This window comes from Erpetoichthys calabaricus, chromosome 11 (assembly GCF_900747795.2).
Source record: "Erpetoichthys calabaricus chromosome 11, fErpCal1.3, whole genome shotgun sequence".
Lineage (NCBI taxonomy): Eukaryota > Metazoa > Chordata > Cladistia > Polypteriformes > Polypteridae > Erpetoichthys > Erpetoichthys calabaricus.
Window position 1 is genome coordinate 90,248,487 of NC_041404.2, and position 15,269 is coordinate 90,263,755.

General features: G+C 36.9%; 1 protein-coding gene across 2 annotated transcripts in view; it reads left to right on the forward strand.

Moving 5' to 3' along the window:
* Positions 1-15,059, forward strand: part of haus7 (HAUS augmin-like complex, subunit 7) — a 45,589-nt gene extending 30,530 nt beyond the window's left edge. Inside the window, exons 5-10 of one of the 2 annotated variants that reach the window (XM_051933888.1) lie at positions 431-525; positions 691-816; positions 4,622-4,721; positions 6,143-6,361; positions 7,815-7,935; positions 14,790-15,059. In XM_051933888.1, the coding sequence (XP_051789848.1) occupies positions 431-525; positions 691-816; positions 4,622-4,721; positions 6,143-6,361; positions 7,815-7,935; positions 14,790-14,794 (666 nt within the window). In that variant the 3' untranslated portion in view covers positions 14,795-15,059. Of the gene's footprint in view, positions 1-430; positions 526-690; positions 817-4,621; positions 4,722-6,142; positions 6,362-7,814; positions 7,936-14,781 lie in introns of both variants that reach the window. The other variant, XM_028813578.2, reaches the window with a different exon arrangement.
* Positions 15,060-15,269: the final 210 nt, after the last annotated feature.

A 15,269-nucleotide genomic window follows, 5' to 3' on the forward strand; every position in this document is an offset into this window, starting at 1 on the left:
TCTACAGACAATTCCTTTGACTTCATGCTTGGTTTGTGCTCTGACATGAACTGTCAACTGTGGGACCTTCTATAGACAGGTGTGTGCCTTTCCAAATCCTGTCCAATCCACTGAATTTACCACAGGTGGACTCCAATTAATCTGCAGAAACATCTCAAGGATGATCAGGGGAAACAGGATGCACCTGAGCTCAATTTTGAGCTTCATGGCAAAGGCTGTGAGTACTTTATGTACATGTGCTTTCTCAATTTTTTTATTTTTAATTTGCAAAAATCTCAAACTTTTTTTTCACGTTGTCATTTTGTGTAGAATTCTGAGGAAAAAAACGAATTTAATCCATTTTGGAATAAGGCATGTAGGTAAGACTGGCTAATATCTCCCAATTTCCCAACTTCTAATGAATAGCTGTTGCCTTCTCTCAATTTTTTAGGGTTGTGCAAGCCCAAAGCGTCAGCTAGCTTTTATGGGACAGCTTGTCAGTATATTAGAAAGTGAGCGATTTGAAGACTTCTCTGTGTCCTTTGGGTAAGTATAAAATTGACTTGCACTCTCAGGAGTATTGTATACTTCACATATTACCTTCAATAAATGTAACTGTCTTTTTTTTTTTTTTTTTTTTTTTTTTTTTTTTTCTTCCTCCCCAAAATCTTATCTTTTGACCTGTTTGTTTTGTTTGTGTTCTGCCTACAGAAATGAGCAGCTTCTGAAGGAACTATTCTCAAATCCGCATCTACCATCGCTTTTGAGCCCTGTTTGCAACCCTTGGCCAGCTCACATAACAGAAATAATTAAGAAAAAGGATTCTGGAAGCAAACAGTAAAATAACTAAAATTTCTTAATAGTTAATGACAATGACAAATCACTTTTTTTTTTCTTTTTTTTTTTTTTAAAGCCAAGTGCAAAGTTAGTGAAGTATGTTTAACATTTTTATGTTTGATTCTGTAAATCAAACAGTTTATCAGTGCAACAACTGTTACCTTCCTCAGTATGACTGCTAAAAACTATTCATCCATCTATTTTTAACCTGCTATCCAGTTTCCATGGGCGGCAGAGACTAACTCTGCAGCACTGGGGGCAAGTCTTTCACTGGGTACAATCAAGCAGAGACCTCTGTACTGATTCTTAAAGGGACAATTTTACATTTGTCTTACACATTTTGGTTGCATATATATATATATATATATATATATATATATATATATATATATATATATATATAATAAGTTCTTCTTTGCAAGTATCTGAAGTTAGGGGGCATTTATCTGTTTCCATCTGTTGTATATGTTGTTTCCTGCTATGGTATGAACCGTTGTCTCCTGAAGAAAGTGATTCTAACAGAGGCTAGGTTAATAATTGTTCAGGTCTTGTCAGACTCTTAAGACACCAGAAAAATCAATACAGACTAGCTTCGATCTCTGGGATGTCCAGTAAGTGACCACTTGTGGTTCATGATGGACATGTATGCAAGACTGAAATGCAAGCAAGCAGACTCCCTTTAACTTTAAAGAAATATGCTACTGAGAAATAATCAATGTATCACTTTCTTTTAGAAACTCCCACACAGTCCAAGTTTTCTTTGTATGTGCCACATCTTGTCATCTTAATACTTCTGTTTACTGTGATTTTATATTTTATAAGTATGTAGTCCCAATTTGCCCAAATACAAGTGGCCTTTTTTGTATTTAATCTGATGTAATTTAACATTTCTGCAGGGCATTTATTATAGAACTAGTTTTGCTAAGACCATTTCTTGCCACTCTTATCTAATGTTTAAATACATCTACATAAAAAAGCCCTTAGTAGTGACAAAAACAAATGCATGGAGTAAACCTTTAAACACATTAAAGGCAGACACAGCATAGATCAGAACTTTAACTCAAACACATTCTCTGGAAACTTTATCTTGATGTAAGTTGTCAAAGTGATTGTATTCATTGCATATATACACTCACTGGCCACTTTATTAGATACACCTTGCTTGTACCGGATTGGACCCCCTTTTGCCTTCAGAACTACTATAATTTTTCATGGCATAGATACAAGGTGCTGGAAACATGCACCAGGGATTTTGGTCCATATTGGCATGTTAGAATAGCACATTTTGCTGCAGTTTTGTTGGCGGCACGTCCATAATAAGAATCTCCCATTCCAGCACATACCAGATCTCAAACTAATAGAGCACCTCAGGTAACTGTGGAAGCCATTTGAGTACAGTGAAGTCATTGTCATGTTCAAGAAACCAGTTTGAGATGATTTGAGCTTTATGAAATAGTGCATTATCCTGCTGGAAGTAGCCATCAGAAGATGGGTACACTGCAGTCATAAAGCGATCGATATAGTCCGCAATAATACTCAGGCAGGCTGTGGCATTTAAATGATGCGCAGTTGGTACTAAGGATCCCAAAGTATGCCAAGAAAATATCCCCCACACCACCATTACCAGCCTGAACCGTTCATACAAGGCAGGAAGAATCCATGCTTTCATTTTGTTGATGCCTATTTCTGACCACCTATCTGAATGTCACAGCAGAAATCGAGACTCCTCAGACCAGGCAATGTTTTTTCAATCTTCTGTTGTTCAATTTTGGTGAACCTGTGCGAATTGTAGCCTCGGTTGCCTGTCCTTAGCTGACAGGAGTGCCACCCAGTGTAGTGTTCTGCTGCTGTAACCCATCTGCTTCAAGGTTCAATGTGTTGTGCATTCAGAGATCCTCTTCTGCATGCCTCAGTTGTAATGAGTGGTTGTTTGAGTTACTGTTGCCTTCCTATCACCTCAAAAATTCCCAGAATTGATCAGTAGCACAGGCATAGAATGTATTGCATCTACAGTTTTGTTAATCAGTCTACCAAGTTTCTTCAACAATCACACAAATGGCTTAGGCAATTTTTTTTTTTTTTCTGCAAATTGAAAAACGTACATCGGGTCATTGAATATCAGAACAATGGAATTGTTAAAGCATTTCTCCATGAATATACTGTTAATCAGCAACATTACACTGAACTGTTGAGGCATCAGCGGGTAAGCATCAGTTAAAAAAACAAAAAAAAAATCTGGACCAGAGGCACTTGCAAAAATGCGTTTTACACCATTGACCTCGCACCTGCATACACCGGTGCGCCATGACGGCACACTCGCCATGTATTCAGCAGATCTTGCTCCCTGTGACTTTTTTTTTTTTTTTTTTTTTTTTTTTTTTTGTTCTCAAAATTAAAATAAAGACCATATGTGAAGACAATTTGTTGCCATGTTAGAAATCCAGGAAAACTAGCATGAAGGCTCCACACCCCGTATTTAGTGTTGATTGGTAAAATTTGTCAAAACATTTTTCACAGTGAATATGCTGTGTTCTCGCCTTGTTCACCGAATATTTTCCTGGAAATTAACCTTGTGGTTAGCTTAAAACAGCTTTTTTGTTTTTTTTTTTTTTTTCTTCAAGTGCCCCATGATGCTTTGCAAGGCCAGTGTGACATCACACAGCTATAACAGCCATGCACAGAACTTTCACGCATGCTTACTGTAATGCCGGGCATACACAGGGCGATGATTTTTATTTTTATTTTTTTTTTAATTTTGGGCAAGAAGCTACTTGCACTGCATCATAGTCACCAGTCATACATGTGCTCAAACTAACTCAAACTGCGAGCACTTTTGGTCCGATTGGCATGCTACGACATGGGTGCTTAGACTGTATGTGAACATGGCCCTGGTGGACAGTCTTACCCATTCAAAAATAACATGATGACCACAGGCTTCTCAAAATATTAACCAAAAAAAAAAAAAGGTGTACTTGAGCCTCTTGCTTTACTGTGCTCTGAAAGTACAAAGAAAAAGGTGTAACTGGACATGCTGATGGTGGAGGCGCAGATAATGAAGCCTGTGCATTTTACAGATAAAACTGGAGATTTATAATCTCTGTAATTTACCACTGTGTGTGTTTGTTCTAGGTTATTCCAGTAAAGGTTTCCTAAAATGCTTTTGTCATTGGTCATTAAGTTCTCTGTGTATTGCTATGTGATATTTTGATTTTTGTAATAAAAAATGTGAAAATGAGCATGACGACGGCAATACCCGATGTACAATATACTGTGGTTGAAGCACAATGAAATTTTATAGCAATATCAGAAAATGGGCTTGTTACCAATGTGGCCATCACTGGGTATCAACCACACGAGGGAAAAAAAAAATCGCATTTTTGCTTGCTAAGATGTGATGAAACCACCCCCTGCCTCCCCGCCCACTAAAGCTTTTGACAGTCCTGGGTGATATTTTCCATGTCTATAGCCATAATTGTTTCACTAAGGAGAAACACTGCTTTTCCACTCGGAGTTGTTTTAACCTCCCAAACCCCGGTTTAGACTTCGATTGCTATTTGTGAGTCATTAATGAACTTAAAGTTAAAATGGGTTGTGAACCCACAAAGGTTGAGAAACACTGCAAGCATTACATAATTTCACTGAAATTACTGCTTATATTTCACTAACACTTTTAAAATATTCCTTTTTATTGTTTTTGTATACCGAATCAAGACTTCTGTAAAAAGCACTGTATGAAAGTAATAATAATAATCAAAATAGAGCATTCCTGCACTGGGTATATTTGGAAAATGTATTTTCTTTTCAGATGGCGCAGTCTTACTCGGAAGTGTAAAGAATTCAGTCTGGAAGAAGTTTCATCAACTCTGAAAAAAACTACTGATGCTTTAGCAAAAATCCAAATGGAGGTAATACAAAAATAAAGTATTATGACTGAATTCATTGCCCCATTTTGTTACCCACTTAATCCAGTTCAGTTGTTGTGTAACTGACAGTGTCTATTAAGCAATTGGTGCAAATCAAGACCATTGTAGGTGGCACAAAACCATCCCAGAAGGGCAAAATAACCCACTATGAATGGTTGATGTACCATTATTTTAACAATACCTTTATGTACTGTCTAAATTTTATTGTTGGAAGATGTAGTGGTTATATTTTTGCAAATTGTTATTTTTTTTATATACTGTTTTTTTTCTCCTCCCTACATATTTCCTTTATGTGGCAATCTGGGTAAGTGTTTCAGATTATAATAGCAATACAGTAATCCCTCACTTAATCGCGCTTTGCCTTTGCGGCTTCACTCTATCGTGGATTTTATATGTAAGCATATTTAAATGTATATCGCGGATTTTTTGCTGGTTCGCGGATTTCTGCGGACATTGGGTCTTTTAATTTCTGGTACATGCTTCCTCAGTTGGTTTGTCCAGTTGATTTCATACAAGGGACGCTATTGGTAGATGGCTGAGAAGCTACCCAACTTACTTTTCTCTCTCTCTTGCGCTGACTTTCTCTGATCCTGACGTAGGGGGATTGAGCAGGGGGGCTGTTCGCACACCTAGACGATACGGACGCTCGTCTAAAAATGCTGAAAGATTATCTTCACATTGCTACTTTCTGTGCAGCTGCTTCGTGAAGCGACATGCTGCACGGTGCTTCGCATACTTAAAAGCTCGAAGGGCACATATTGATTTTTAATTTTGTTTTTATCTCTCTCTTTTTCTGCTCCTGACGGAGGGGGTGTGAGCTGCCGCCTTCAACAGCTTTGTGCTGCGGTGCTTCGCATACTTAAAAGCCAAACAGCCCTATTGATTTGTTTGCTTTTCTCTATCTCTGACATTATCTGCTCCTGACGCGCACTCCTTTGAAGAGGAAGATATGTTTGCATTCTTTTAATTGTGAGACGGAACTGTCATCTGTCTTGTCATGGAGCACAGTTTAAACTGTTGAAAATGAGACAAATGTTTGTTTGCAGTGTTTGAATAACGTTCCTGTCTCTCTACAACCTCTTGTGTTTCTGCGCAAATCTGCGACCCAAGCATGACAATATAAAAATAACCATGTAAACATATGGTTTCTACTTCGCGGATTTTCTTATTTCGCGGGTGGCTCTGGAACGCAACCCCCGCGATGGAGGAGGGATTACTGTAATGCAAATGTGAGTATGAAGTGTTAGAAACATCCATTAATGTCTACTGTTTTGGGGTGAAAAAAGTTGTTTCCAAAATGTGTATGTTCCCTAGAAAATATAACTTGATGCAATGTATTTTTGATCATTTTTTTTAGGCTTAAAGTACATTCTGCAAAAATAAATGGTTTCCTTCTATTTCAGTGTACCCATTTGACAGACGACCCTAATGGTATAACCTCCAGTCAGTTTTTGCCCCAAGCATTGAAGCTGGCCATTTGTGATTTATCTCAGCTGATGGCTGCATTCAGTCAAGTGTTTGCTAGTGACTTTCGGGAATACTGCAATCGGGAACCTCCAGAAATGAGTAATAGTGCAGTTACCTTCCAGTTTGTTTATCAGCAGCTTGATGCTTGCACACAGGTATGTTTTATTCGAAACTGATGTCTAGCTGTTCAAATGTGTTGGTCTCCAAACTACAAAAGAGAATGTTCCGTTAATGAAGAATTCTTAGAAGTGTTTTAATTTAAGCAAACGAGACCAACTGGAAGTAGGTTAGTAGTCAATATTATTATAAAAGGGACATCATTGACGCCAGCAGTTGCTTTGTCGCAAAGGCACACTTAAAAGCTGTAGTTGGAGAACAATGGTAAAACTTTTTATCGTTGCATTGAGCTGCAAATTTGTGAAGTTTCTTCTTTTGTAGGAAAGTGTAACCTGCAGTTTTCTATTTTGCCACAGTTTTAAGTCTAAATGCCTTCTTTGTTTTTGAAGTTTTTCTTTACACAGGTAAAATCTGTTAGCATGGTAGTAAGGTGGATATAATTTTGCTTTATTATACTAGTTTTTATATCTCTTATATATGGTCTTTGTTGGAAATTCAGTTTAGTTTTAGTTGGTCTTCACACTGAATTTTATCTATTTTACATTGGTATAAGCTTCTTATTTATGCTATGCATTTAACATAGAATTAATTTTGCTGAGGTCATTTCATATTGTTCATACCTAATGTTTAAAAACTTGTGTAAAAAAGCACTTAATACTGGCAGAAAACAATTAGATTGAAACTCTAAACACATTAAAGGCAGAAACACAACATAGTTAACTTATGGTTAGGTTGTAAGAAATTAATATATTCATTGCATACAGTATATTCTTTACAAAGAGTATGTATGCCTCTTTGAAATACAAGGAATATCAGGTACATTTAAACAATTACGTGTTGTGCATCCTGTATTTGAAAGTGCTCATATTAAGGTAGTGTTCCTGATTTATTATAATGTGTGAAATACTAGAAACTTTATGTAGTAAAACAGTTGGTCTTTACATAATGTAGGTCATCCTAAAACATTTGGCCTATGCCTGACAGCCCCTCAGCTGATACTTGTTTCTATGTTGATCTTTTTTTTTTTTTCTTTTTATTCTAGGCTAGTTAAACTGCAGTAGTAAAAAAAAAAAAAAACTTATGACACACATCTACATGAAATACATTAAGATATTTACGTGCTCCATATTCTTTTTTTGGACAGTTATTCTTAGAATAGTTACCGTATGTTCTGCTTTATTACCTCTCAGCATATTTTAGTATATTCTTCCTCATATTTTTTTTTTTCTCTTATTCAATTACTGTATGCTAATGTTTTGATAATCTTCACCGCCACATGTAAAGTTCACAGAGAGGTATTTCTGGACAATTTCTTTCCTCATTCTTTTCTGTTTTTGAGTTTTGTCCAATACCAAACAGAGCTGCTGCACAAAGTCCTCCTCTGTGTAGGCTGCAGTTTACAATTTAATTTTTGCAAAGTTGTTTTGGTTTGTTAATTTGACAAAGACTATATTGTTCTTACCACAGTTAATGCCTGTTTTTATTGTGTAGGATCTGCAAGCCACAGCCCAAGTAATTGAAGTTTCAGAAGTTGTTTGTTCTGCTGTAGATGGTCATCAGCAAAAGAAAGACTTTTGGGAAAATGACCAAATGACCTCACTTTGTAAGTTCAGTAATCCATAATCTGATATTTTAGGATTTAATATTTAGGTTTGTGATAGAAAATACTTATCGATCAAACAGTTTTGCTTTGAATTTGGAAACTCCATCTCATTTCTATTTTGGCAAAATAATTTACCTTGATTGCTACCTAAGCAGTCCATATACTTAATTAGCTGAGGAATGATAGCTAAATGAAAAAGTTAATATTGTGTTCTTTGTGAGTTACACTTGGTCTTCCTTTCATTTTCTGAAATTCTATTTTAATAATTGCTTTTCAGTATAAAATCCCTGTAATACATACACCATCAGACTGCTTCCCTTTACCATGCTAACTCTGACTCCCACAATTCTACTTTTATCCCTCCTTTCTTTTCACATTTTTTTCTTTGTACTCTGATTTTCCTTGTCCTCCTCGGGCTATGCTTTTATACCTCTGTGGGAGTGGCATCTCAATTAATGACCCACAGAAAGCAAATGGGGCAACTGGAACCAATCACGTCCTCCCATGATGGCGATCAGCCAGTCACCCCATTAAACATCCTGATGTAAATGTAAGACCCTCCTGCGTGTATTGCTTATCTATATTTTCAGCATCTGCCACATAACAAAGTAAAGTCTTAGAAAAGATCTAAGTTCTAGTGCTAGTAAACGTGTACAGAAGGACTAGTGTAATTTCTGTATGTGATATGATTCCATTGCGTTGGGTTATAAATAAGGAATGAGTGAGTCCACAATTTGAATGTTAATAGCAAATCAAAAAAAAAAAAAGCTGTGAAGCAATCAAAACACACAATCAAACTGCATACATCAGCCAGAAATTGGAACATTTTTGACTATATTCTGGTCTAATTTTTAAGGAGTGACATAGTGCGAAGTAGGAAAACCTTTTCATTTTGTTCTGTTGGGGATGACTTCTTGAGGTCAGTTCTAATAGATAAGTGTTATTTAAGCAGTTCAACTTAATTTTCTGGATCCTAAAGCTCCTCTGTCTACCACACTACTTGGCAACTTATTCCATGCTCCTATACTCCCCTTTGTGAAGAAACACTTCCTAATGATTTTACCCTTAATAGGTGTTCTTGATGAACTCATTTTAAAGTATCAGTCTTGATCCACTGTACTAATTCCTTTCCTAATTTTAAACTCTTCATTCATGTCTCCACTTAATCTTTTTTTGCTCAAACTGAAAAGGCTTCAACATAACCTTCTTTGACTTGTACTCTACATGTTGTGCTATATAACCTAACATTCAATTAGCCTTTTTAATGGCTTCTGAATACTGTCTAGAAGGTGGTAATGATCGGTTCACTGTGACTCCTAAAACTCCTTTTTAAAGGTGTACTTTTTCATTTTCAGACCTCCCATTGTATATTCAAACCAAACATTTTACTTCCTACACGTGATACTTTACATTTACTTTAAGTTTTGTCTGCGCAAGCCTGTATGTTGTCCAAGTCCCTCTTGTTTACTTGATTACAAATTGTAGGTTTTGTATATGTGTGGGTGTGTGTATTTATGTATTTATTTATTTTTACTTTTATTTAAACTAGCTGAAGCTGTAGCACTGACCTCTTACTGAAGCAGCTTTGGGCACTCTTTATCTGGTCCATAAACTGAATTATTCTGCCCTAGTCCTTAGGGGGTTATCTTTAAACCGGCCTCGTGACACGAAGACAGGGTACTCCTGGAACCGGCAATCTGATTCAGACCAGTTGGTTTTCATTTTGAAAACTTACAATTGGCAATTGCAACTGGCCAGGAGAAATGTAACTGATGTAACTATGATGTTAATATTGTATACTGTACATGTGTACACGGTTTCTGCTAAAAGTTATTAGTATAATCTTTTTTTTCTTTGAAAATATCCTATGAATTTGACTTGTTTGATTGCTTCTTTTCAATGAGAGGCTTCTTGCTACAGCAGCTGCATAGCTTAGTCGGCTAGTTTGTGATTCCATGATCAGAATTTTTCTCCAGTACTAGGCAACAGTGTTTCTCTTCATAAATACAATGTTTTAAAAAAATAATAGTAAATAAAAGAGCTTCATTAAAAAATAAAATAGTGAATAATATTAGCACTATATTAATAAATCTAACAATTTCAAAAATATCAGTTTGAATTTTTATTTTTCTCTCATGCATGTGATTTTTCACAGGTTAGTGCGGAGTAAAATAAGCTACAATGTACAAATAATCCTATACTGGAGTAGCGTAGCTATCAAAACAGCATCTAGACAGCAATTTTAAGACATGGATGGAAGTATAAGCAGCTCTGCAGCATGCGAAGCTGGAAAACATTGTCTTCCAATATCAATGTCTCAATTAATGGAAACCTTTCTCGTTTGTTCCTGGCATGCTTTGAGGATCTCTATAGCCAGACTGTGCCTAGAAAATCTTAATTGTGCTTTGATTGGATGTTACCATTGCCTTCTTTGCATAAATTACAAAGTACACTGTACACAGAAATCATGAGTAAACCTTTACAAATTTTTTTTTCAGTTTTGTGTTATATTTGGTCAGTCAGTTTTTGTTGTCTCCCCACCCCACCCCAGGACTTAAACTTAAGTTAATATGATTGTGTTTAGAACGCTATCTTAACTACTTACGGGCTAGTGGTCTAAATAATAATAATAGAGTGCTACCCCAATGAAATCCGATTTATATAAATGTTGTTGGCAAGGGACTTGAAAGGAAATTATCATTTTCTGTCAATAAATGAATTACAAAAACAAAATCAAATTGGATATTGAGAATAAATTTCTGAAATGTATCTCCTTAATCAAATTCATTCAAGAGAGCCTTTAGCATTAGTGGCTGAACCTCCCACTCGACTTTCTGAAATTGTCAAACTGCTGTTTTGCCTCATACTATGATATAGTGTGGCAGTGCAAGGTTTTGAAAATAGTGTGGCTCATGCTATGTTGGTGTAGGTGCGTGCTAGTGGAAACCCATGCAGCCGCAGAGTTTTTAATGTGGGAAATTGGCTGACTGATTGCTTATGTGTGAGTACAATCAGAACAGCCATCCCCGCTGTTGACAATCCTTGGATTGTTAAGGAAAGCACAAACACTCAGAAGGGTAAAATGGTCCAAACTAGGGAGGAGGGGAAGAGGAGACTGAGAAAAGAAATGAAGTATGAGAAGAAGAGAGACATATTCAGGTAATCGATCCAGTGCTGAGGTGAGAAGCCTCATGAGGAAGTTGTTGAAGTGTAGAGGGTTCCAACGATTGTCCTATGGATGCTGATTAAGCTAGTAGGATCAGGGCTGACAAATGTTGACTGCATTTGCCACTGTTATGGCTGTGCTGAGAAGGCCTAGTGGGTGAGCCGGAGAAGTGAGAGTGACGTACAGAGGAACAACAAAAAGGAAACCAAATTCTGACTGTTCTTTTTTTATCTGTTTTATTTGGATCTTTTTTAAATTCATTTTAACCTCCATAAGTACTATTTTTATGAATTATTTATTTTGAAGATTTCTGCACTGCAGCTTTCGGATACTGATAAGTTTGTTTAAAAAAAAAAAAACAAAAAAAAAACTACACTTTTGCACCATATCTTGCTCTTTATGTCCTCATCTACCCTAGTGTCTCCTTGGTTATGACAATCCATGTCCTTGGTGATAAGTTATACTTAAGTCTGCATGCACCCAGGGCATCACACAGACCCCTTTACATCTCATCCCCTCCAGTACTTGCCCCTTTCACATGTCCACCTTGTATCCACTGTAGCCAATGTAAACTTTTCTCCCCTCACACTCTCGATTTGAAATAGGATTGTTCATCTGTGAATACATGCAAATGTTTGTGTGATTTAAGTTGCTTATACTGGAAGGGTAGAGGGTGGGCGTGATTAAGCATTAGATGGATTCCTTCACTTAAGAGTGTTAGTAATAACTCTTCAGACAGGTAGAGGGGTTGGACTTGAGATAAGAGGCCTGTGCTTGAACCATTGTTTGGACTTCACCTAGCAATACTGAGAGAACCACAACACTAATGTAATGTCAAAGCCAATGCCCAAGGACAGCATGTTCTCCCTGTGTTTGTGTGGGTTTGCTTTTGGTGCTTATGTCTTCCCACAGTCCAAATATACTAAGGTTAGGTGGATTGACAATGCTAAATTAGTTATTGTGTGCATGAGATGAACCTGTAATGGGCTGCTGCTGTGATCACTGGTTGTTCCAGCATTGCGTCCAGTGCTTACTGGGATAAGCTTCCACTTCTTTGTGACGCATAAGAGTTTGGAAGATGGATGGAAGGATTACATGTTACATGCTGGCACCAAAATTAACAGTGGAGGGTGTCGGAGTCCAGCACCTCATGAAGTATTCTAAGTAGATACAGTAATCCCTCGCTATATAGCGCTTCGCCTTTCGCAGCTTCACTCCATCGCGGATTTTATATGTAAACATATTTAAATATATATCGTAGATTTTTTGCTGGTTCGCGGATTTCTGCGGACAATGGGTCTTTTAATTTCTGGTACATGCTTCCTCAGTTGGTTTGCCCAGTTGATTTCATACAAGGGACGCTATTGGCAGATGGCTGAGAAGCTACCCAACGTACTTCTCTCTCTCTCTCTCTCTCTCTCTCTCTCTCTCTCTCTCTCTCTCTCTTGCGCTGACTTTCTCTGATCCTGACGTTGGGGGATTGAGCAGGGGGGCTGTTCGCACACCTAGACAATAGGGACGCTCGTCAAAAAATGCTGAAAGATTATCTTCACTTTGCTCCCTTCTGTGCTGCTGCTTCCTTTAAGCGACATGCTGCACAGTGCTTCGCATACTTAAAAGCACGAAGGGCACGTATTTTTTGGTTGTTTGTTTTTATCTCTCTCTCTCTCTCTCTGCTCCTGAAGGAGGGGGTGTGAGCTGCCGCCTTCAACTGCTTTGTGCCGCGGGTGCTTCACATACTTAAAAGCCAAACAGCCCTATTGATTTTTTTGCTTTTCTCTATCTCTGACATGATCTGCTCCTGATGCGCACTCCTTTGAAGAGGAAGATATGTTTGCATTCTTTTAATTGTGAGACGGAACTGTCATCTCTGTCTTGTCATGGAGCACAGTTTAAACTTTTGAAAAAGAGACAAATGTTTGTTTGCAGTGTTTGAATAACGTTCCTGTCTCTCTACAACCTCCTGTGTTTCTGCGCAAATCTGTGACCCAAGCATGACAATATAAAATTAACCATATAAACATATGGTTTCTACTTCGCGGATTTTCTTATTTCGCGGGTGGCTCTGGAACGCAACCCCCGAGATGGAGGAGGGATTACTGTACTTCTGCAGACCAGAGACTGCATAGGCAAGACTTTAAGACTGTTGCAAACAAATACATGTGTGACGCGCAACATTTCAGAAAACCTATTTACCTATGATTCCTGTTTGACAAATCTCACACAAGTATGTAAATAAGGCAGTCTCACCATCCAATTAATGAACAATGTCACAGTATACTTTGACTTAAATCATCCTTAATTGATGCAGTCAAGCATATAGCTGTAATCCTGTTGCCATGTTGATCACTGAATTCTGTCGTGTCTGTGCCTGCTATGTGCCACCAATCTGAGGGTTATCATTGTTGTTGCTATTGTTTTATTATATTGTATACTCCATTTGGCCCCACAATATGTTATGGCATGTCATTGATTGTGTACTTTATGATTCTGTTGTGACAATTGCAAACAATTTTAATTTTTTATCTTTCCGTCTGTCTTTTGGAGCCATTTTAACTCCACCGTAAGGCAAAACATATATTTTCTTTAGTATCGGACAGAAGTCTAGCTCCATTCTACATTTACATCAACATGTTAAAAGCCATATGCAGCCACAAAGCATGACATTGATTTACACCACTTGAAAGGTCATGAATGGAAAGAAGGAAAAAATAAAATAATCACAATAGGACTGCAGACGTCAGGAGCCAATAACACTTCAGCTTAGTTCTCATGTATGTCTTTGTGGAAGTAGAAACAAAATCATCTTTTCACAGTATAAAATTCAAATATCACACAGACAGTAACTCTGCTTGCAGTTCAAGTACAGCCGCACTAATCGGTGACCTTTTTGATTTCCATCATGTCTGCTATGTAAACAGTTTGCAAGTATGCATGAGACAGAACAAAAAATAATGCATTTATCAGCCTTTGAAGAGCTTGGTGTAATGTCTTACTGTATTAGTAATTACTACTATAAGCACAACAAGCTTGTGTATCTCCACCGATACTCTAGCATATTTGGAGTTTTAGAATATACTTTTTTTGTAATTTTTTATTCTAGCTACACAAGATCTTGAATTTTAATATTTTAGTTCTCAAATCATAGCTTTGTATAAGGTAAAGTCATGTACTGGACACTTTTTTTTATTTTTACCACCTTCTCTGTATATTGAAAACTTAAATGCCAGTTATGAGAACACTGAAGCACACTGAGGCGGTATAATTATAGACAAACTACTTATTAATTTAGTCAGTGTTAAGCATTCCTATTTTATAACCAAATTCACTGTAGTTACTGATTGATTTTACAGTTTGTTTTAATGATATACACGTGTAGTTTAATTCCTTTACTGTTTGAGCATATAGAATGAAATACAAGAAAATAAACTGTCTGTTGTTTCACTTCATTTACTGTGTCCCATTAACCATTTTTCAAGCACATAATGCAACTGTATTGATTATAACTTCTCCACTTTTAATGAAGAGTGAAAAGCAATTAAGAAGCAAGACTAGCTGTTTAATTAAACTTGTTATGAACTCATTTGGGAATTACAGTATTACTAAGACTAGAAGATATTCCTCCATTATTTTAATTATTGACACTCGTATTAAAATCATGTGTTTCTGTATCTTTTTCTGTGTTTTAGTTTCCAAGATTGAAGAGCTGAAGAAGAAATATGAGGAATTTCTTTCTGTGTATCAGAGGTGCTCCGAATGAAGTCCTAAATTAATAAAGGAAAGCATTCCCTTTGGACTTTGATCAGTTTAAACTTTTATGGTATAACTCCTGAAGTCTACTGTACCACCAGTACTTCTAGAATTATGTTTGATTCAGGTAAAGGAAGGATTTCAAATATTTCCTTTTTAGAGTTTTACAGTTGCAGGAAATAATAAATTGATATTTTTTTTTTTTTTTTTAACAAAATGTATACACAAGAAAAATGAAGACATGTTAGTTATGAAGGGAACAGTGTCGCCCAGCAGTACCTTCAAATCTCCACTTCCCCCTGTACCATCTAATCCCATGAATAACCCTCTATCAAAGCCTAGAAGTGCCAAATGTAAGGACTGTTGTATAGTTAAAGGGGAAGAGAACAGTAGGGAAATAGGAAGCTAACCATACTACCCAAGCAGG